The sequence below is a fragment of the Dufourea novaeangliae genome, unplaced genomic scaffold (genome assembly GCF_001272555.1).
Source record: "Dufourea novaeangliae isolate 0120121106 unplaced genomic scaffold, ASM127255v1 scaffold60, whole genome shotgun sequence".
Classification (NCBI taxonomy): domain Eukaryota; kingdom Metazoa; phylum Arthropoda; class Insecta; order Hymenoptera; family Halictidae; genus Dufourea; species Dufourea novaeangliae.
In genome coordinates this window covers 658,520-683,074 of record NW_015373935.1, presented here as the reverse complement: position 1 = coordinate 683,074, position 24,555 = coordinate 658,520, and the positions used below count along the sequence as shown (strand labels likewise).

Below are 24,555 nucleotides of genomic sequence, written 5' to 3'. Positions count from 1 at the left end.
TGTGCGGATTTAAGTTGCTTGATTACCTTGGCAGCATGTAAATTTTGTAAATAATCGCAGTTAAATAGCAGAAACACGGTATATAAGAAACAAAAATTCAGATATCTCAATAAGTATATATATATAAAAAATACAAGGAATTGAATAGGGATTAAGAAATTATAAAATTATTGGTTCTGTAAATGTATTTTGGAAGTATACGACTTGTCCACGGAAAAATATCTTTGTAGTTCTTAATACTTGTGTATAATAGTTTTGTAACATTTTGTTTCGATATTTTATACAAAAATGAAAAATATACGACCTGGATACCACGGGGTTTGTTTCGTATGTTGTCTCGTACATTCGTATAATGATTAAATTAGGTACTACACGTTTATGTTTAAGAGGCAGCTTAACTTATCGCTGTCGTCGCGGAATTAAATTCAGTATAAGAAGAATATACAATTATAGTTCGTCGTGTGGTTGGAGATAATTCGACACAAAGTCGTAGAGATCGTCTAGGTTGCGAGCACCATTGTATTCAGACACTTTATGTCCATCGCGATATAAGTACAAAGTAGGAAAACCATCTACTTCTTGTTCATTGCACAAATCTTTGCTCGCGTCGAGTGTGCAATCTACTTTTACTATATTCACGCTCTCATTGCCGAAGAACTTCTTTCCGAGTTCCTCCCAGATAGGTGCTAAACGTTTGCAATGACCGCACCACGGTGCAAAGAACTTAACAAATGAGATTCCTTTTTCGATACCGTGCTTAAAGCTGTCGCCGGTTAAACTCAGCACAGCGTGAGTTGTACTGTCGGAACTATCAGTCTTAACGTCCATCTGATCGTTACTCTTCGCAAGCATTTTTGACACATAGGCCTTCAATTCTTCATGAGTACGCTGTCCTGAATATTTATCCACCTGAAAGTTCGTTAAAAGATTGTTCAAGTTGTCCTTAAAAGAAGTACATTATGCTGTGTCTATACATATATACGGTCCTCTGTACTGTAAGCATGTTTAGAGACAGATGTATTGATCGATGAATGAAATGTCGACGCGTTCAATCGCGTGCAAGCATGGCTGATAAAAGGAAACCATCTTTGATTGTATGTTCAGAAATACTGAGGATACCACCGTGATTTCATACAGAGTGTCGAAGCGGGATTATAGAGAAAGTGTACAGTCACAGTTACAAAAGTAAAAAACAATATATGCATAAGCTTCACCTTTTTACCATCTTCAATCCAGAGTAACGTCGGATATCCCTTTATATCAAATTGCCCACAAACACTACGGTGTTGTGTGCAATCTACTTTAGATATACTAGCATAATTATTGTTACGTAAACTGTTAGCTAATTCCTCCCATGTTGGAGCTAATTTTTGACAATGACCACACCAAGGTGCATAAAATTTTACAAAATGATAGCCAGTGGACACATGCTTGCCAAAAGTATTCTCTGTTAATTCCAGCAGACCATTTACTGCTTCAGGAGGAGACGGTACAGTGTCTGCACTCTAAATTGGAACATTTGAAATTAATAATTGAATCATGTATAACATAATTAGACTACAGATGTTTATGTATCCATAAGTACCCATAGTCCAGTTATAATACAGTGAAAATATATGATAGTTACCCCAAGAGTGGTACCTAGCTGATCATTTAAAAATGAAAGTAGAGAAGGCAAGTCTCGCGTGCCTCTGAACTTAGTGCCTTTGCTTTCTCCAGCTTTAAAAAATTTTAGCCTACAAAATAATTAATACTATGGTTTTTATAACTGTATAATTGTATATTTTATTTTATCCCAGCAATAAAATATAACAAGCTGACATTATACATACGTAGGATAACCAGTGACATCATGTTCAGTACACAGGCTGCTATCTGTAGTACAATCAACTTTACCAATTTTTATACTGTTATCTTCTTTGTTTGATATTTCTGCTAATTGCTCCCAAGTTGGCTCAAGCCTCTGACAATGTCCACACCTAAAATAAACAATTCTCATTACGTAAGTACCAAATATGAAGATATGTGTACATACAGATTTTATACATTTATAATGCATTTGAATATATTGAATACAATAAAATAATGACTTAAACAATATTCATTAAAGATATAACTTGAGATTTAACACAATAGGACCACTTTCTATATATCTCATTTTTTATATTTAATCTATATTAGTTTGAATGGGTAACATCAACAATCTAATTATAATACTTTATTTGCACCAAAAATGAATTGTTAAGTTTAATAAAATCTTTAATAAAGAAATAAAATTTTTCAGTGATTTCCATTTTTGAAACACTGCTTCTAAACATGTGAATTGTTATAAACATCCGCAATTTGTGTACAACATTTAAACACTTAAAAATTATTTCTACTCCAATAACAAATTCTCTTATTTATTATAAATAAAAACAGAGTAAATGTACCAAGGCGCGTAGAACATAACAAAATGATTTTTCTTCTTAATTTCCGTTGCAAAATTGTCCTTGTTGTACTGCACAGTGTGTACAGCATCTTCCTGTTGACTTGAGACTTGACTCAGCATAAATAGAAACAGGAAGATATGTTTCTTTAACGTGATAAAGCTCGATGAACGTCCCGTCATGATGATAAATTCTGAACACTTTGTAAAGTAATTAAGTATTCGAAACAAGCTTTGTATTGCTACAAGAGATAAGAGTCGAATTTAAAAAATTTCAAAGTATCACGGTCATCACTTCAATCTTGGAAACACAGTTATGGAGAATTTAAATGCTGTCGACATGAACACATAGAAGTTCTAAATTTTGCTACGTATCAACTAAAATAATAAATTATTCTCTACTATACGATTCTAATTGAACTATTCCTTGCACTTCGGACTCGCCTCCCACACAAATGGATCGAAACCGCCGATTCCGCCCCCATATGACTCCCAACACTTCTAGCAACATTATATCATGAAATTCCTACAGCCAGAGAAGAAGAGAGATTACGCACGGGAATTCGTTGTTCCGACGCAAGTGCTGCACCAATCGGCCAATTCTGATATAATAGTAGGAATCTAAATTGAACTCCCCAGTGGGGGCGCCAGGGATCCCGTATGGTTGGAGCGTGGGGTCATGGAACCCCCGTAGAGGCGTCAGAGACCCCCTGTGGTGAGAACGTGGGGTCATAGAACCCCCAGTGGGGGCGTTAGGGATCCCGTGTGTTGGAGAGTGGGGCCATGGAACCCCCGGTGGAGACGCCAGAGACCCCGTGTGGTTGGAGCGGGGGGTCATAGAACCCCCGGAGGAGGCGCCAGAGACCGTGTATGGTTGGAGCTTACCAATTTTCAATTTGGGTAAACCTGACTAAACCTTATATGCCCAACTGTCCCCAACCGGAACTGTAAACATTAAACAAGCGCCGGGCAAACGTGTTCTTTAATCGACGTTCAAAAATATATATAATTTTAAAATACACAATACTTCTTGTCATTCTAGTGAACATGGATTTTAATCTTCCCGAATTGACAGCAAACGAAACCAGTCAAGTAAGTATTTTGTTCTTAAGGCTTCTTCGAATCGAATTTGTCAATACCGATCATCTAGATTACTTTGAGGTTACAGTAACTACTATAAGCTCATCGATGGATTATAACAGAAATATGATTATATGACTGCAAATGCTATTTTTTCTCATTAGATTATTTATTAATGTTTATATGAATGTCTTCTGATGTTATTTATTCACTATAGTGTTAAATTTATTTTATATCGTTTATAAATGTGTCCATGAAGACCTACTTTCTGTATTTACGCAAATGATTCATGTGTCATCTAATACCCTTTAATTTAAAAATCTTTACTAACAAGACCCCTGAATTTATATGTTAATTGTTTATTGCAGAATGATCATTCCAATTTGGTGAATGTAACACAGTCCTATTTGCTCTTGAAGAAAAGAATCTGTGACACTCAGTAAGTTCTCTAGAAGAATATGTTCATTTTGTTTATGGTTAGTAAATAAGAAAGTTTAATGAGTTATATTTTTCTAGTGAAGTGATTCAACAATATAATGACAAATTAAAAGAATGTGAGCATTTGAAGACAGATTTAGATGCAACAAATAAACAAGCAAAGAAAGTGGCCTGTAATTATAATTCTATGTTAGCTAAGGTTATTAAATTAGAACTTGTAAGTAAAAACTATCATTGTTATTATGTCAGTATTACTAAAAAAATATAGGAACAGAAGAAAAATTGTAAGAGAACAGAAATCTATGTTTGTATAGTATGATATATACATCCATGAATTACATGGTTTTTTTTAGCAAAATACGGAATATAAAAAAAATATAGAGTCACTAACAACACAAGTGAATGATCGTCAAGTAAAAGCAGCTGCAGATCAGCAACATATCCAACAACTGATATGTAAAATAAAGGATGTAGAAAGCCAACACAATGATAAAGTTATGCAGTATGATTTAAAAAAATCTTCTCTCGAAGGTAAGTAATACAATGTATTAAATTGTTATGTACACATTTATTTCAATACTTGTTTAGAATTAGAATATGGGTAACTCCTGTTATTTTGCATATTTAATGATTTATTTTTGTTCATATGCATGATTTACATTCCTATAATCCAAGATAAAATACTTCTAATAAGTACCTTTATTGCTATGATAAATGCACTATTTTTGTTTCCAGTAAGGGTTAAAGAACTAGAACAGGAATTAAAAAATGTAAAAAAGTCTTATGACCTGAAGACAAAAAAGATGGAAGAGAAGAAGAAGGTGGAGAACAAGACTCCTACAAAAAACAGTAATAATAGTAATAATACTACCAGTGTCAGCAGTAACATATGTAATAATAGTAAGTTATAGGAATCAAACTAGTACCCTAGATGTGATTCTTAGTGCTAAATGTTGGTTTATTTTTTTTATAGAAGTGAAAATGAAAGACGTTGGAAGCATTACAACACTTACTATGGATGAAATAGTGCAGAAACAAAAAGTTTCAGATAAATGTGTAATGACCGACGAATTTTATAATGTGAAGGACAACATGTATCCTATATTTTGTGCCAAATGTGAGGTTCTTTTGGAGCCTACCCCTCTAGAAAAAATTTGCGAAATCATGACAGAATCATGTCCAAAGTTGATAGAGAAAATTTCATCCCCTCTTAAGAAAGTAACTTTACCTCCACTAATATCACCTGGTGAGTAATCGTTTAGACTTTCAGTACATCTAATAAAGTGCAGTCTTTTAACGTTATGTGATTTCAGGTATGAACAATGAACGATGTAAAACAGAAAATGTAACAGTGTTACCGGAAACACAGCCGTCACATTTACAGAATCGGACCGTTGATCCTCATTTCATTCCTACGAATCCTTTAGCATCACATGAACAAATGACATTGAGTCGTACAGATTATTGTAACAATTTTCCGCAGACGTCTAGTTTAATGAATCAAAATAGTTATTGTATTGGTTCAACACCGGTTAATCCATTATCATTGGCAAATATGAGTACAACTAGTCAGAATAATCACTGCGACGAAGCGTCAACGCTTGCATCCTCTCTATTACTTATTTCTTCATTGCAAAAACGGATCGATACATTAGAGATGAAGGTAAAGAAGAAATTTAACAAAAAGAATTCGGAACAGAACAGCAATCTTTGGCAGCGTACACATCAAAATCCGTGCTGCATGCACGACATTAACAGTTCAATGCAATTCAATTTTATGGAACTCTTTAAACGAGTGACTGATTTTGGTGACAGCAAGGAAAAGAAGCAACTCAATATAAATAAGCGTAGAGATAAGAGTTCGAATAAGCATAAATTGTCCCAGTTGAAATCCGTAAAAAGATTGCAGAACGCGCCTGCTTGCACATGGGAAGTAGAGACGATAGTGACAAAACCGGAGCAAAGTCCTGTTAGACAAAGGCCTAAGAAACGGAAGTACAGGCATTCTATGCTTCTCAGTAAGACTAACGTTTCTACAAATAAGTTAGGGGATTTAGAAGCATCGATTAGCGATTCGGATTCCAATTCTTGTAACGATCTGTTTACAAGTGCTACTCTTGTTAAATCAGATATTAGCGTACAGTCTAAAGATATATCGCGTGTAGAGACGACTAATTTAGAATGTAACAATCGCTCGAAGACATCAACGTGTTCTGCTCAGTCTACAGACACAGATGAACTCGAGACTGTAGACAGAGTAAGAAACTCCGTTGAGTCTAGAAAATCATTGGGAGGTGAAACCGACTCAGGAATATTGTCAGACTCAGTGGAATCTAATAAATTAATACAACTCGAAGGAGACCTAGATTCGTGTATTGTTTCAACAGATTGTAAGCATGCGAGAGATGAAAAGAGTTCCATGGAAAATACACAGGCTTTCACTGGAAGCTTCAGGATATTGAGATCTCAATCCAAAGAGAAATCTCCTATAAAGTTAATTAAGACGAGTAGGCTGACAGAAGAAGTAGTTGATTCAAAAGTATTAAAGCCAAATGAACAGATTGAAGAGATAGACCTCAATGGTTCAGTTCCTCAGACTAAAACAACTACCTCTAATAATACAAATCCTACTAGAAAGAGAAAGATCAGTGAACTTCAAGACGTGAAGAAGTGTAGTCGTCAAGGGTTATTAAAGAAGATAAGAAATTTAAAAAAGAACTGTAAGGTTGGAAATATCCGGCAAAGTAGTTCAGATCTCCAGGAAATAGAAAACTGTGAGAGTCACGTTTCTTATAGCTTGCAGGGTGAAAAGCATTTCGAGAAGGAAGTCGAGGACATTAAGGACGATGATTACGTACCCAAAAAGAAACCTCGAATAGCTCATGTACCCAAGAGTGTAACAGTAGAACAAAATAATTATCCACCGGTTAAGACGTACACGGTAAAAGATTTAACAAAGAGAAAAGTGAAACCGCGAGACAGTATTATTGATAGTGCCGAAGCAAATACGACCATAACAATACAATCGACAGAAATACCCGACAGATATAGTATCGATATAGACGAGTCCGTTGTTACTCAGACAATGGTGAAAGGCGATAGTAATGTAGGGTCAGAAAATAAATGTAGCAACAGGACAAATGAACTCAAACCGAATTCATCCAACTCAATGCATTCTAATACAACAAACGTCCCAGAGAATAATAATATTAATGAAATGTCTACTATTGATATTAAACCTTTCAGCCATTCACCTGACAATGATTTAGAAAACAAAAATTTATCGATGGTAGATATGAACAGTTCTAGAGATTCTACAAACCTTACAATGTCTAGTCTTGATGATTCGTTTGAAGGCTTAATGGAATTTGATGAATTAAAGACTGAAGCAACTAATGAATATAAACAGATTAAACAGGAGTATCAAAATAATTCACCGCATTCAAAGAATGCAATTCTTGAAGCTGACAATAATACAAATAAATTTGATGATGAATCGAGCAAAAATGGAACTGATCAATCTAGCAAGTTGTCGACATTGAATGCTGTATTGAGTAATAATTTAAACCCACTACCTTATCAGGATAATGATAATTCCTCTAGAAATGGAAGTACTACTGAAAATGACGTCTATGTATGTAAGAGAAACGTTCAAGAAGTTGTACGAAATCAGTCGTGTGACGTCAACGGTTCATTAGTGAGCTCAGAGGATATACATTTAATGAATGTTCAAGATAATGATACAAATAAAATAACAAAAGTTTACGCGACGAAACTTAATTCTAATGCAGGATCGAAGTTAGAGTCACAGTCCCTGCTTGCAAGAATAAGACAATTTGCTTCAACAAATAAATCTTCAACTACCAACTGTAATAATCAGTCGATGAATCTTTTACGTATTAGTCTGATAACAGGTAAGGTTACTACCTCTAGATTTAACTACTTATTGAACAGAAAGAAATATGACTATAATAGAAGTATGACAGCATAAATATTTGTACCCATTTCAGATAAGTTTGTAAACAAGCAGTTACAAAGACTCGTGGATTGCGACTGGAAGGTTTGTGCTGTACATTGGGACGTGATTGACAAATTAAAAACTACGTGTACTCCCTGTGTTATAGCGAAGTGAGTACCAAAAAGTAATCAGAATATTTTTATTGGTGATTATTTATTCTGATAAAAATAGACTTTAATCGGTGTTTCTAATTTCAGAGGCATCGTAGACTTTTTCAGTTCAGAAGAACAAAGCAACAAAAGTTTGGATAATAGTCACACACCACCTGCACCTTTAATGACGCAAACACAACAAAGGATTGCAGCATTGTTGATTGACTTAGAAAAGTCAAATCCAATGATTTTTCAGTTGGTTCAAACTGGCATTGAGTATAAACTTTTTAGACTTAATCAGCAGATAGAGGTTCGCATATTAATCATTTTAGTCTGTCGTATAAAATTTAGTAACTTGATTAATATTTTTTTATGTGTCCAGAGATCGGTTGTGGAATCACTTGCTAGGATGTACACGATTCTAGCACGAATTAAGAAAGATAGAGGAAAAGTAAGGATATTTTGTTGCGATGCTCTTTATTGTTTGGGAGTTAATGCAATACTTGTTTTGTATACAGTATTCACTTGTTGGCCAGAGACATTTCCAAATAATGAAACCAATAAAGGTAGGTTGCGATGCATAAAAATCTGTGTTTGCATAAACATTCGCAGTCTATTAATGACGTTAACATCGATGAAACATTTTAACATTATTATATACCATTCACAGAACTTTTACCGGAATGTATGGCTCACCTCATCATGACCCAACAAGCCGTCGACTATCCTAAGCTTAAGGCTTTAAAAAATTTGGTGTCATTGTTCTATAAATACCCAACAGGAACTATATCCAAGGACATGTTGAACAAACTTTTATCAGCCCTTCAAGGTAAATAAACATTGAAATACATAATTTTCATATACGTAGTTCCATTGATCTTAATCAATCTGTATTGTAGAGAAATCTGACGCTGAAATAGAAGCGGCCATTATACTTTTAGCAAAGAGGGAAGGCACAGCATGGACGTATAAAAATATCATTCGGGGCGCATTGTTACCAATGATCATTAACAACAAACTTCCCAGCGCGTATAGATCGTTTTGTTTACTCGGTAACTACTTTTCAACTACTCTCAGAGGTTCCTCCAAGATATGTCTATACTAGCTTAAACAGAACTTTTTATTGTTTTATTATTGTCACTTATAACAACTTCAATACTCTATATTTTACTACTCCTTAGCTGATTTGGTATTGATATTATAACATATTCATCAGTTAAGTTATAACGTTCTTTATCATTCTTATATGATTCCAGGCAATCTTATGCGTGTGTTCCCCGTTGGGGATAAGAATAATTCAGTCGGTGAAATTGTGGAACAATTATGTGATTTGATTAATTCCGGTGAAGGTATGTTTTCTTATAATTTATTTTATCCATGTTCCACACACAATATTAAAATAATGGTAATCTAAAATTTGCACTTTCGATTAGTGTCAGAGGAGCAACAAGAAGGTATCATCTCAGCGCTATTGAGCTTGTCGAGGCACAAATTCGACGATGTGGTGCAAAACGTAATAAAATGGACCCCCACTGCACCCCTTCATGATCGAACTACAGAACAAATCAATGGACTACTTAATCAGCGTCCCCCAGATTTCTGGAAAGGCTACTTAAGAACGAACAAACTATTCGTAAAAACGTCAACAACGTAAAACGTACAGTACAAGTCTTTGGTTGCGAATAACATGAAGTTTGTGATATTTATTTAGAAAATAATTTATATGTATTATTTAAAAGTTGATACGTTTACGTTGGCGTTCCATTAACATTTAATTTCTTTACCATTCATTCATAAAATGTTCCTTAATTGATTCACAATAGGAGCAAGAATTGTCAGTCTTTCAGTGATTTCGAACTGGGAACGTATGTTTTTCATGCTAACAATATACTGACAACTATTGCTTTGCAGTTTCTTTTCCTTTCTTTATTCGTTGAAGTGTATGATACACTTAGTACGCAATTAATTTTTTATGTAGATATTCATGTGCATGTATTATATTACGGAGAGCTTCAGGCATAAAAAGGACTAACTTTGGTGAATTTATAAACCAAAGAACACACTTCGAAGCATTTCCTGTATTACGAATGAATTTGTTTTGCGTTTTAAGCCTCAAATATTTTTACTTTTTATGTCTGTGGACGGAGAGTCAGGACATTTACGAACATCGTTTTGTTATACAATAAAAGAAAAATTGGTTTTCTAACTCGCTGCTATTATGTTCATGTGAATCCTTTCTATTTTCCATCGATTCCTTTAGGAAAAACTTTTCGTTTCATTTACGAATAAACTTAAGGTGTTCCAATCTTGAGAGAAATACGTGAAATGGTCGAGTCGTTTTGCACGCCCGTTTTATTGAAATAAAAATTTGTTGTATAGTTCCGATACCATTGACCTGTAGATCCGTGCAAAAACTTTTTTTGTGCATTTCATATGTAAAACATAATTCTAATTACATTTTTCGAACGGAGAAAATCTACGGCGGTGAAATGAGACATTGGTCGGGCAGGTGACTGAATATTCATGAGAATCCGGTCTATCGCATGAACAAGACCATTGACCCGGACTCAGGATAGTATTCATTATCGGAGTAATGAACATTAAATAGTAATTAGCAGGTGCATGGACTTACATAGCTCAGCGATTTCCGCCGGGATGGCGCGGACGTTTGCCTGACCCACAGCAGGAAGTCTGACAACTTCAACGCTGCAATCGCAATTTAGGGTGTTTTATCAATACGACATAATTAACCGTGAATTACACCAACAAATCAGCGAAGGATGATACTTTTTCTCAAATGTAAATGTTTAAGAATATGGAAAACGTAAAAATTAAACGACAGTCTCTTTTTCATTTTAAAGCTTTTCAATAGTAGTTTCTAGTCTGACTTCAGCTTGTTTATTAATCTGACGTATCCAATTGTCAAATATTGAATTGTAGCGAGGACAGAATCTCAGCCCGAAAATTCTAATTTTGTGGGACTGTGGAGCATTGTTGGACTACATATACAAAAGACTCATTCCAAAGGAGTGACATCAACCCTTAAAACTGGTGCGTTCTTTCGTTTCTTAGATGCATCTTGTCAATCGCATCGGAGACAACAAAAATTTGTCGTTGTATTCTACTTTCAATTCTTTATTAAACGAAGACATAAAACGACTCGCAACGCAATTTGCTATCGTCCACAGATCAAGTCAAGGAATATCGAATTGCGTCATCCACAGGGAACGTATCACCTCGACTTGTGTATTTTTTTTTTTTTCCAAAAACCAATAATACCGATTCTACACGAGTATTTCACTGCTTTCGAAAGAATATGTTACAACCCGTCGTCGTTTCAAGTATCGCTACCGGAGAAAGAGAGAAGGTCGGAAAACGGCGAATGAAGTTATAAAAGTAATAACGTGTAAGTAATAATAATAATATTCATAATAATAATAGATAATAATAATAATAGATAATAATAATAATAATAATAGCAATAATAATAATAATCAACATATCGTAAGCTTCCATACGCAGAGCACGCTAAGTTAATACATGTACATGGTTTCTTTACAAAAATAATAACAATGTTTCGATGCAACATTGCGGATCCAGTGATCAATCTCGTCTAGCTAAATGACACTTTAGCAGCTTCCTTTGGATAGATAACTTTTTTTCGTATATTATTTATATATATATATACATATATATATATATATTTATATATATGTCCCGCATTTAATCTTCGCTTCCTTTTACAAGGGAGCGGCGCCTCCTCTATTCACTCTTAATCTCTAACTTCTCTCGCGGCTCATCGATTTCGCTTCACGCTTCTCTCCCTTTCTCTCTGGCCCTCTCACTCACTTACACACACGCTTGCATACACACATTCTCTCTTGCATTTAAATAAACTACTTATTTGTCAGTTAATCGACATTGTCTTTGGTACATTTACAACGAACAGCATACCGCGCGATAGAGTACGGATTTGGTAATGTCGGACGGGGTACCTACCATCCGCCGTCATGTTTAAAGCGTACCGCGATTCACACGAGGGAACGAAAGAAATTTCACATATGGAGGACCATTCGCGTGTCCCCGGGCGCGAAAAACGGGCCTCCGTCCGGAAATTAAAAGTGGGCGAGGGGAAAAATAGGAACGGACAAAACAAACGCGTATTCCGGAACGAGGAAAGGAGAAACTGAGGAAGAGAGGAAATGTCGGGAAACGCGTCAGAAAGAGAGAGAGAGAGACGAACAGGAGAAAAATAGAAGGCAACGGGACGGGAAGGGCGGAGAGGATGAGAGGGGAGAACGGTCGAGCCGGAAGTCGATCGAAGAAACGATCGAGACGACCGAGAATTTCAAAATTCCAGCAGCCCCGGATCGTGATCCCGATCGATCCAATGCTATCGATCGATCCCACCCACACCCCCGACACGTTCCACTTCCAGGATAGAGTTCGATCCAAAGAAAATCGTTCGAATTTCTTTCGTCCTCGACTCGAGACCGCTCGCTTTTTTTTTTTTTTTGCGCCCAACAGCGGTCCGAAAAATCTTTCTCCGCGTCTCTCTTTCGTTCCCTCCATTCCCCACACACCTCCTCGGGTTCTCTCTTCTTCGGTCTTGATCCGCGCGCGATCACACGGCCACGGCGCTGTCTGATGTACTAAAATGCCACCACTAGTGTCTGTACGCTTTAAACGATCGCCTAGGGATCGCGAGACTCGAGTCATTGCTCTAGACCGCGACGCACACACGCATTCATACACACACACATACGCGCGCGCGCTCACGTGCACGGCAACGGTTTCTTTTTCCGTGATCGAGCGAACAAACAAAAAGAAAAAACGAACGAAACGAAACACAGCGGAGAAACGAAAATTTTAAAAGCTGTTCCCCCTTGAATTATCGTCTAATGGAAAATCGGAGGAAATCGGTTCCCACGGGGGGGGGGCAGATATTCGCGAAAACGTCACCGATTGCATGTACCAATTGGCCATCGTTGCTCGGAAATTGGAAGCTGTTTTTGAAAGAACCTAAGATTTGTCTGTGACAAGACGTTCGAAGTCGATTTAACGATCGAGGAGTGTTCTTCATCTCCTGTACGGATCGTTCAACCAATTGTGTAACCGTACAGTATCGTGTCTGGTCACTGATTGTTTCTTGGATAAATTTTGATCGGATGTTATTCAAATGCGAAAAGAAAAAATGGCGGAATACCCAACCACCCCTCCCGATTGGCGCAATTGTTCTTCGATCGCAGCCTCCGAGTGTTTTGTCTGCATCTCTTGCTCTTTCTGTTTCGCTTCATAAATAATAAATCGGCTCTCCCTAACACGTAACCGTTAACCAAACACGCGGGAGCTAGTTATTAGGAATAACTGATTTAATCGACGTTGCCGATCGATAGTAATAATTAAAAAAAAAAAAAAAACGAATGGATAATTAATCGATCGTAAGCTAATGATCGTAATTAGTAATAATAATTAAATCGTGACAATTAATTAATTACGAGAAAAATACGAATAAGTTAGGAACCAAGTACAAAGTATGAGACGTAACGATTGTGAGGTTAGGATTTTGCGTGATGGAAGGAAGGAATATTGGGAAAGTGGGGTTGGAGGAGGGAGAGAGTTGGGCTGCGGGGAAGAAATTAAATTAGAATTACGCCGTTTCTCCACGTTAATTAGGACTATTTATAAATTAATCGGGGTATTCCCCGTGAGAGACACTTCTCTTTAGGCCTCCTCACTCTCTAGTCACGACCCCTAACTCGTCTCCAATTCTTGTTACTCTCGTTTCGCTCCCTCCCCTTCCCCCCTGGATTCGAGTGTTCCACCGGACGATCTATTCTCCGGAACTCGTCGAAAACAAGGAAAAACACTAGTTTCACTAGGTGGGGGGAATGCGGGTGGAAAGCAAAGGGGGGGGGGCTTCTGACTGATCGCGACGCGTTAAGGTACAAGAAGAGCAGACGATCTTTAGAGCGCGTTTGGAAGCTTCTCTTCATTCCGCAAGTATCTACAAATATACAAATCTCCGTTCAACACGGATAGACATCGCACTCACTCTCGCTCTATCTCTCATTTTCTCTCTAACTCTCTCCGTTAAAAGCGGCTTAGGTACGAACGACGAGGAAAAAGAACAAAATATCGTGTATCCTACGCGCGCACCTCTTCCAGGGACGGCGTCGCTTTCTAGGCGGAACATGGTATATATCCTCTTTCTCCCCAATTTCTTTTTTCTTTTCGGTCGCCGCTCGATACCAACGGCCGCCGCTGCACGGTTATTTTCGGTGATGGAACCAGGCGACCCGGGCGAACTCTCGCACGACCCCCCGTCACCCAACACTACGCGACACGACTCGTCTCGTATCCCCGCGAAATTTATTTGTCGTCAAACGTCACGCAGTCTCGAATAGGTAGGTACACACATCTAGAGAGTGGGGGGAGGGGGGTCTAGGGACAAGGGGTCCAGACTTGATCCGAGCGTGTCATTGGATTGCAGTTTCTCCGCTACAAACGGCGTGTATTACATACTCTGTCTCGTCAGACAAATCCCGCGGGGAACGAGGGTCGCGAGGCCGGGCCCGGCACGGATAATTTACTATTTACAAAAACGGGATGGGGTGTCGCGGCAAGAGAGCCTGTTCGAGCCCCGTGGTCGCGACCACACTGCGTCGTCTTCTCCCCTAACGAAACTACCCGCGTGTCTACGACCCACCAATCTCTCTCTCCGTCCCTTTTTCGTCTTTAGAATTTCTGATCGTTCACGGGTAACGCCGTGCCTCTTCGTTTTTTCGATCACACACGATCGAGAACATTTGTCGGGAAACAAACATGGCGGCTGAAGTAATCGGTGGACTCTCTCTGTGGTTTGCTTTATACATTTTGTTCTTGCACGATGAAAGAAGTATTCGTACACCATTGATTCTTGCTTTCCATTCGTTAATATTGTTTTCGTTGCTATTGTAATTTTTAGGATTTTCTGTAGGTACTTCTTTTATTGGTTTTCTCTTGAACTATCGAATGAAGTTAATAATTTTTGTCTCTTGGTGTTGTAGTAGCGGTAGAATTGCTTCTCGGAGGATAACTGACAGTGGTGTACGAATGTTCTCTTCAGCCACAGTAGATGAAATGTCGTTTTTCCTTGCCATAGGGCTTCTTTGAAACTCGACAGGATGGAAACTGTTAGTTCCATTTCGACCATGATTTGGTTGTCATCAGTTCGATGAATGTCTACAGTACTAAAGGATCGAGCTTCTTCAGAGACTGATCGGTCAAAGAAAAATTGGAGAAAATAAAATAACGTTGTATAATGATTAACGATTTTGATGCATCGAAAAACGACGTTTCACGGGTATTAACCTTATTTAGGAACGTTTGATTGTCCGTGGTCCTCCGATTATTCCGTCTTGAGGCGCGTGTTCCCTGAACCGAAACGGATAAAGATACGTACATTTAACACGCAGGACGACTCGAATAAATAAATAAACGTCTGTATTGAGCGGACAGCCACGCGTTGTACATACATTCACAAGTGATAAACGCTCGCGATGCAGACGATGTCCGCCCGCCTAGGAATATCGAAACGCGACACGAACACGAGAAGAGAAAAAGAAAAGAAAGCGAACACGAAGCCGGACAGAAACTCGACGAGATAGTGGAACGAGTGGTCCTTTCACGAAATTTCGATTCTACGATACTCTCGACCCGCGATCAATTTCTCTATTTCACACTTCATTCTTTTCACAAGGAACTTTCTGCTTAACTCCCGGCACTTCGACGATCGAGGAAGAACGAAACAAAACAGGACAGAAAGCCGTAAAACTGAAATGAAAAAAAAAAAAAAAGAGTTGAAAGAACCAAAAGAATATCTTCCAAGTTAATTCTCTAAACGGTTCACCGAAGAAACCACGAAAGCTTAACTCGTAGATTCACGTAGTTGACACGCTATATCGATCCGCTATTGTGTATGTGTGTGTTACTTTTTCGATTATTATTATTGTCTGATCTAAACTATTCATTTCTCCGGGATAGGAACAGTGATTTACCGGGTGTACTCTCTAATACTTCTATCGAGTGTCCGCCCCGTTCCGTCGGGTCTTGTATTTTTAAACATCCCCCTTTTTTTTTTCTTCCACGTTTCCTCGTCCTTTGTTCTTCCGAAAGGTCCAGCTATTTAAAGTTTAAGCTACGTACTTTCCATTTTTAATCCTACGTCGGTTTCCACGGGAGATAACCTCGGCGTCGTGCGCGTTCGAGCCGATTCCTCTTCGATCTTCTTCTGCTGTTCTCCTCCTCCTCCTCCACCTTGGATCTTGATCCTCGCCGCATTGGGCAGGTGTGAAAGAACGATATTGGCGTTCTCCCTCTCGTTTCCGGAGGAATCGTGAGGAGGGGAGTATTCGTTCGCTATCACGCGAAACGTGGTCCATTGGACGAAGACAGAAAGCAATGGGAGGTTGTTGAAAGCGTTTTTTTTTTAAATTCGTTCCGTTGGACGCTTTATGTGTCTCTTCTCGATGATCTACGCCTGGACCGCCTCGACCCGTGTCTCCATCTCTCTCTCTCTGTCTCTCTGTTGTCGTGGAATTAGGCACCAGATTGGCTATTATTGATTCGAATGCTTGCCCTCGCTGATCGACGCCATTCTCATCGACTCCGCTTCCGGGCAGTTCCATCCGGGCATTCTCGTCTGCTCTATCGCCGCCTGAGAACAGATCGGGAGGATCTCGTTGTTACCGGTTACATTCGACTCGATTCGTTTCTTCGCGAGCCGACGCGACATGCTCGAGCGAATTATATTTTCGTTGGGCAGAAGCATACGCTACTGGGGGGTTCATTAAATTGAAAATAACGATAGGAGTTTGTTAATGGGAGACTTTGGATGGAATTATGTTTAAAAGTAGAGTGAGCACAGGAAAAATTGGAAAATAAATATGTATACAGAGAAGAGAAAGAAAGTAAACGTAACGGAATATGATGTCAAAATGTGATGTTATTCTAAACGATGTGAAATCGTTACAAATTAAAATGGTGTAAAAAACCTGTCTAAACGAATCAGAATAAAAATGAAACAGACGTTTTCTAATACTCTTGCTATACGATTCTTTCTATTTATGTGTGCTAGATTTATGTTACCGTTGTTAGTAGACAGTGCATGTAATTAAGTAGAAACTTATTTTCTCCAATAATAGACCCATAACGTGTACGGTAAACTTCATTACAATATTTCTTCTATTATATTATATTTTACACGATAACTTTTGTTTTAATCGTATAAGTCTCTCTAAGAGTAATGGTGATCTACGAAAGAGTTTGTCTTCTGGGAATAGGGTCTACGATCGGGATGAAGAAACAGAAATAGGAATTGAAATCGATGTATAGACGAACAATGATATTAATATCAGGTATTCTTCGCTTACCGAGCTATTAGGATTCTTGGTCATGAAGATCATGAGGGAGCGGCTGCGGTTGCTAAACGGCCTCAGCTCCGGATCTCGGCCAGGACCATCTACCGTGTCGACGCAGTTACTGTTGCCGCAAAAATAACGTACAATGTTAAAATTCGACAGAACAAAAATCAACAAATATTCCTTCGTAACGATCCATCGGAAGGGTCTGTCCCATTTTCTATCCCTTATTTAATTTCAGAGATCTATTTGATTATTATATAATAAGACAAGGCATTCATTATGTAACAATCTAATAATTATTGTAACAATTTAACTGCGAGCTGTGCTTATACGTTGTTCCGTTCGGAGATAAGACAATGATTTCGATAACGTGAACACCTTATCAAAGGGGACATAGTATGTAGTTAGATTATTTTCAGCAATTCGAATAAACAGAAGCGTAACAGTACTTTAAGCACGGACACAGTTTTTCATTTCAAGCACGATGACTGTCTTTCAATAACTTTTTTTTTTCCTTTCTCGAGAATTTGTGAATGGTTTCTCGATTGGAAATTCAACATTTCAATGGACAGAACTTTCCGACGAACGCGACACTCGGGCGGGATAAAGACGGGAAAAGGACGAATAGAAAGAACACGTACCTCGACCGCAATTCCTTTTGCTTTCGCTTACAGTGGATGTAAGCCGCTATGCAAATGATAACGACGAGGAATACTGCTATCGTGGCACCGCCGGCGATGCTGGCTGTCTCCAGCATTACACGCTGCCGGGAAGCTGTAACGCAAGATCGGCTTCTTAGCTTAGCACACACGGCTTCCTGTTTCACAGGACTCGTTCTAATGCCTTCCAGAGATTGAATGCACAACTAATTGTGTGTCCTCGTGACCACGTATGTATGTGCTCAGAGCGCCAACTGACTACCGTTTCACGAAACGAGGACTAACTGGACCACACCGTTTCGAGACTTCCGGGTCGCGATCGGGATCGGTACCGGATCGCAATCCTTCTCGAACTTAACAATAATGACGCCACCTCTTTAACATACTCGACGTAAGCGTATAAGTAAGGTATAACATTAGAATGAAATTAACCTAATCTGGATGCCCAAAACAGCATAAATACAAGAAAATTCGCTATAACCGCGCGAGTGGAATTGGAAGATTTTTAAAATCGTTTGATTACACATTAGAGGTTCTTGAAAAATTTTCTTCAGATATCCACATGTTGAGTACTCAATTATTGAACTACTAAAAAACTCCTTAAGTCTCGAACTATCAAACCCGTCCAAATGGCGTATTGTAAATTTCTTATTTTACTTTAGGTATCTATTTTGAGTGCACATTAAATGATTTTTGGACGCTGAAAATATGACGAACACAGTGACTGGAAGCTAACTTCATCAAGATGTCTCCAAGGATTTGCTACCTAAACGTCACGAATGGCGTCCGTGGTCACGAAGTTCTCAGATGTCTTAATCGAAGAGTTAACTAACAAAATTGATCGACTATAACAAATACTTACGCAAATAGGAACCATCTAAATCCTTAAACTCGCATCTCTGCCCGATATAACCGTTGGCGCATCTGCAACAAAAAAAGAACAAGCATATAAGATCGGTGTGTAGTGTCGAGCGTGTAGAAAACGTGGGGGAGGTGTGAGGGGGAGGGGGCGAGTGGAACGCGCCGTCGGTTTTATTGTTCCTGCGGGTACTTCCGCAAAACGCCGCGAGAAATCCCGGAAGTTATAAACCGTACTCTTTAGGCACGAACTGCTTTTAGTATCGGGCATTAATCAGATAGGTATACGTCGTCGCTCGAACCACCCAATTAGTACAGTTAATTATTTATTAAAGAAACAAAAAGAAGAAGAAAAAAACGAACAGACGCGGACAAGAAGAAAAGGAAAACGTTGGAAGGTAGTCGCGATGGAAAACGCATATTATAGGCTGTAAATATGTCGAGGGGGGTTACGGAGGGGTCCGCAATTACGCGATAATTAAAAAGATTCTCATGGCCGATTTCATCAAACGGTGCTGCGTGAACATTATTCTGCCCTTCGAACGGAATAATTAATCGGAATCACGGTGACATCGAGAGATGAATAATTGATCGATAAATTAAAATAATTATCCAGGTATGGACTAATTATTTTTTGGACATGTATATAGGTCGCAGATACAGAAAGATCAACGACGCGTTTTCGTATCACCGAACGATTCGATCGATATTCTTTTAATCGTTTCTTTCGTCCGCTTGGCGGAACCAAACCCGCTCGAGCTACGCTTCCGTTACTCCTACGCGATGGATCGTTAATATCGACGATCCTGAAAGACCGCGTTTACAAATGGCCTAAGGAGCCGTATGAACCGTTCACCTAAGAATCTAAGAGATTGTTCTTTTGAATATTTAACATGAATGCATAGGGGAAGGTTTCCAAATTTGGACCATCGCCTAGGTTGGATCACTAGTCTAACTTTTCGTGTGTAATTAATTTCTGCTATATAAAATACATATTGGCTATCACACGGTACAAATAGTTCTTCTCAACTTTCTGATGGTAGCAAATCTGTTAAATGATAATCATTAAAATTCAGGAGGTGCAGTAAAATTTATGATCGAAACAACAATCCACTGTATCGATATTCCAAAACAACGTCTAGAAATACAAAGTCATTTAATCAATATATAGGTGAAAAATGTCTTTGGATTAAAGCCACTCGAACGCTGCAAGCAAGCGTTGTTGGTAGCCGAGTTTGTCGCAGAAGGCTGAGTCTTCTCACGCGGGACCGTACGTGCTACTTTTTCCTTGTTTGCGCTCCCATAATTTCTGCGCGGCGCTGCGCGGCCAAAGAGGATTCCGTGAAGCGAACCTGAACGAGAAAATTCTCGGCCGTGGAAAGTGCTGGGATTAATAAGCGTTTCCACTTTCCCGCGTCTCCCGGTGTGGGCCGTATCCAACGTGGACACACACCTGTCTGCCGGCGATCGAGGAGATTTTGCGTAATCGTGACCACGGCGCACGCATGTGTCGATCACGGTGACGTCAATGCCGAGAAATCGCCCCGGGAAAACCAGATTTAAGGTTACCGGACACGGATAAATCTCGTTTCATCGTCGACACCTATATATATCGTTATAATTAAGCGTAGATACGGCTTGGGTAATACAGTTGAAGGACGTCGGTTGGATCGAGGAAACATTGGCTGAAAGTACGATAAATCATTGCGCCACAGGTTAAGCAGATGATTCTTGCCGCTTGGCGCGCTAGAGGACTGGCTACCAACGGCAAGAATCATTTACGCAGCAGGTAATAGATTAAGGGTGGGCATGTTCTTCGACAATAAGAGCCATATATTATGATAGTTTTCAGAATATTTAAGAGACAGGGAAATAGAATATTCTAATACTGGTACATACTATACTACCATAGATTATTAATATAAAAGTTTAGGAAAAATGGCTATGGATATAAGTATATTTTAGTTATGGACTAAAGTAACTTTGGGAGCCGCACAGTTGTCACTCTTCGAGCTGTCGTTGTCAATAACACGGTACTAATAGTATTCTATGACAGAATTTCTTTGGGAGTCAATAGGAAAGAGAACAGCAATGAAAAGGTTAACACTGAATCACCACACATTGGTATGTCATTCGACCTCTGATGAAACTAAACTGCAATACCAGACAATTTTCCGAAAGTACGTCATACACGGGAAACCTTCAACGGCAATAGGCGCCAATTCCAGAGACTATAATCCACTTTTCTCAGGTGCTTAAGGTGCGTATCCATTTGTTGCATACCTCCGTATCGTATCACCGTTGTGTATCAATAATTTGTACGGACAAGCGTTGCATCGTTGCGTATGAAAATACATCGTATGGTGATACGATACGATGCTACGTAACAGTGATACGATACAAATGGATACGTATCTTTATAAACGCCCACAGCAACAAAACTGTTAACATCGAATCACCAGACGGTACACACCTGTACCATCCTGTCGTAACTGCAATACCGATGCAACGTAGGAACGCTCTCCCCAATAAGGACTCTGGCCATACACCTGAGAACAACCGACCGTCAGGTCGTGAGAGCCTCGAGTCACGAATTCACCGCACGTTTCCACCCCGCAAGCGATCCTCCAATTACCATTTACCATTTTCCCCGACGCGACACCGTTTTTCCCAAGCGTCGCACGAAGAATCTACGGAAAAACGTTCCGAGGGACCCCCTTGGCCAAGTCTCGTCAGTATACAGCTTTCGAGGAATCAATCGACCAGCTGAATGGTCTCTGTCTCTTCGAAGGCCACGATCGGCCCGTAGACAGTAGCCCCTGGGTATGTACGTGTCGGTCCATGATCGGCGGGGAAACGAAAAAAGGTCCGATCGGCATACAATCGACGAAGCTCGTGGTGGTTGCAGGCCACGGGGGCGTCCCGTAGGAATTTCAACGGAACGTGTCGACGGCACGCAACCGGGGATTAACGCAGGGACGAAGGTCCCTTTTTTCGACCCTCTCTCGCCCGTCGGATCGCTCACGATTCTTCCTACCCCCGCGGCGCGTCGGCCGGATTCAACCCCACGGAGGGGTGCCGCGCGTGAGCGGAGAGAAAAAAAAACGTCGGCTCCGTGTAATCTGCGACACCCCCACCACCACGGGATCCAGGGTGATTCCCTTTTGAAACGATGGACGCGAGCGGGCATCCGTTCGGGATATTTCGTAAATTCTGGGAATGATGGATTTACTACGGGCATTTGAAGTCTCTTCCGTGTCACGGTGGAATTGGATCGTGTGTCGGAGAATATTCGCTTGCACAGGTGCATTGTGCGGGCTTGTTTTTATTTACGAGAGGAATCATCGATCTTGTATTTGTGGCGGCGAGTATGAAAGTGGTCTAGGTATTTTTGAAAATTGTACGTGACACTTATTCGACGGTAGAGATTTACGTGGCGATTATATGGAAGCATTTTTGCAAAAGATTCGATTGACTTTGGTCACTTTTGTAATCACCGCCGCAATTTTTGAGGTTATTTTGCGGGTGAAGGTTTGGGATCGCGACGCGTGGGAAATTTGAATTGCTGTGTTTCGAGTTTAGAATTGTTGACTGAGGAGACCTTGTTAAGTACTGAGAACGTTCTCTGGGCGTTTCTTAGACCTTTTTTGTATTCGTATCAACTTTATTTTACAGGGTTTTGTTTAGTGGGATATTAATAGTTACCAATATTTGAATTGAATTGTGAAAAGGCGATGACCAATTTGGACAAATAGAATTAAATGTGTTTAGGACAACGACCATCCTGTATTTTGGATACTTTTTTAAAGCTTTTATCAAATTGTTACTGTCTGATGATTCCATCCAATTAACAATAAATTACGAACCTATTTCCACACACGTTTGGTTCTAAAAAATGATCATGGAATTCGTATTTCCTTCTGAAGGTACATATACCCAGCTGTCTCAACCGGTCGTATATTTTCGAGTAATATGCCCGACCGTCTCCTATTTACAATGGGTGTGTCTCATTACGTAACATCCCGAAGCGTCTTCGCGACGCTGAAATTCCAGAGATAATACAAAGATATCGGTAATTCCACTATCGTGACACAGTTCTTTTTCTTTAAACTGTTTCGAATGACTTTATCTTATCGTGGACAAACTATCGTTACTTTTGGCAGGTCCAGTTTCACCAGGAATCTAGTGAAATTCTCGGAAGACTAATAAACTTGAAGGTCGTGTTATCGTATCGTGAAAAAGTAGATATGATTTTCTTTGTGCAAAAGTGGATTTAAAGTTTCGTCGATGCAAGCATCGTAATTAATTTCATCATTGATCATCAACGACCTCTATCTCTACAGTACTAAACGTGTCACTTAACTGACTATCCATCAACGAATAAGAACCATTTAGATCTACAAGTAAAAACTTCATCGTTAAATGTGAAACTAGTATAGAGAGATATGAATGCAAGAACCCATTTGGATCACAGAGTTCTCCTGTCGCTAAAGAAATGGACTCTGGATCTGCAAGAATTTTTTTACATATCCAACTATGACGGTCAACACGTCGGCAATTAACGAAATCGCATCGTCGGAGAAATAAGCCAACAAAAAGTTGACGTTAATGGACACAGAAGTTTACGAGCTCGTAAATCTACCTCGAGTCAAGAAATCCGGAATCGGAGTCTAAACAGGTATAAATACAGGAGTACCTGGACGTTGTTCCAGATCGTGAGGATTACCGAGTGATGGCTATCAGCGAAAACAACACTAAACTATACTTAAACCGAGACGACTCCGCGTCGAGTTATCCAAATTGTTTAACCTTGCGGAAGAACGCCGATTACCTCGACTCTGGATCGTTTACACGTCAATTACGAAGAAATTGCGAAACTCAAATCCTCAACTATCTCGTGTCGACCATTAAACAAATACAGAATAGCAATCGTTTATCACAAATTAAAAGGAAATTATATTTCTATCTAATATTGCATCAATCTACAAATAATCCGTCTACAAATCCACTGTATTGAAAAATAAAAAACCAGTTCTGAGGACTCTGTATAGTAAATAGTACATATCTGGGTCCACAGTGGCCCAGGGATCGACAACAACGTTCGATCCAATTTTCCGATTGATCAACATTCCCATAGAGAGTCCAGGTGCATTGTTAAATAGCCGACAACCGGAGAAATCGGTTCTCTGGCGGTGCTCCGAGCGTTAACATTTCGAGCGCGTCACGATCGCGTTAGAGGCGGCATAAATTAACCGTTCGAGAGGCCGACACAACGAATACCGTTTCGCAGAGGCCGCGCGGCCGATGGGAACGCGCCCGGTTATTTATTCACGGGTGGATTTCTAAAGTGAACAACAGTCAGGGATACCGATAATCGCGCGGCGGACAGTTTTATCGGCCACGAAAAACACACGGACCCGAAACGGCGAACGACATGATTTAAACTGTCCGCAATTGCGCGCCACTGGAGCAGCAAATATGGCGGCGGTGTTAACCGTAAGTGCGTCGACTCTTTATCGACGAGCAGTAAAGAATCTAACAGATTTTGATTAACTAGAGGGTGTGCCTTTAACGCTTC

General features: G+C 39.4%; 3 protein-coding genes across 3 annotated transcripts in view; 1 reads left to right on the top strand and 2 right to left on the bottom strand.

Moving 5' to 3' along the window:
- Window positions 1-130: 130 nt before the first annotated feature.
- LOC107185307 (thioredoxin domain-containing protein 5) lies at window positions 131-2,888 on the bottom strand. The gene is made up of 6 exons (XM_015572967.1): window positions 2,836-2,888; window positions 2,433-2,629; window positions 1,833-1,979; window positions 1,628-1,736; window positions 1,215-1,505; window positions 131-909 (listed from the first exon to the last, which is right to left on the bottom strand). Exons 2-6 carry the CDS (start codon window positions 2,609-2,611, stop codon window positions 448-450), a joined length of 1,188 nt encoding a protein of 395 aa, XP_015428453.1. The 5' UTR covers window positions 2,612-2,629; window positions 2,836-2,888; the 3' UTR covers window positions 131-447.
- A 581-nt stretch (window positions 2,889-3,469) lies between these two features.
- Window positions 3,470-11,089, top strand: LOC107185277. Its single transcript, XM_015572936.1, has 15 exons — window positions 3,470-3,520; window positions 3,877-3,947; window positions 4,025-4,163; window positions 4,300-4,477; window positions 4,682-4,795; window positions 4,920-5,192; window positions 5,260-7,860; window positions 7,957-8,074; window positions 8,162-8,366; window positions 8,439-8,622; window positions 8,727-8,885; window positions 8,956-9,108; window positions 9,313-9,405; window positions 9,490-9,689; window positions 10,997-11,089. Exons 1-15 carry the CDS (start codon window positions 3,476-3,478, stop codon window positions 11,087-11,089), a joined length of 4,626 nt encoding a protein of 1,541 aa, XP_015428422.1. The 5' UTR covers window positions 3,470-3,475.
- A 4,930-nt stretch (window positions 11,090-16,019) lies between these two features.
- Window positions 16,020-24,555, bottom strand: part of LOC107185297 — a 71,844-nt gene continuing 63,308 nt past the window's right edge. Inside the window, exons 4-7 of the mRNA XM_015572958.1 lie at window positions 18,982-19,043; window positions 18,102-18,234; window positions 17,470-17,578; window positions 16,020-16,754 (exon numbers count right to left, since the gene is read on the bottom strand). Of these exons, the coding sequence (XP_015428444.1) occupies window positions 16,656-16,754; window positions 17,470-17,578; window positions 18,102-18,234; window positions 18,982-19,043 (403 nt within the window). The 3' untranslated portion in view covers window positions 16,020-16,655. The remainder of the gene's footprint in view (window positions 16,755-17,469; window positions 17,579-18,101; window positions 18,235-18,981; window positions 19,044-24,555) is intronic.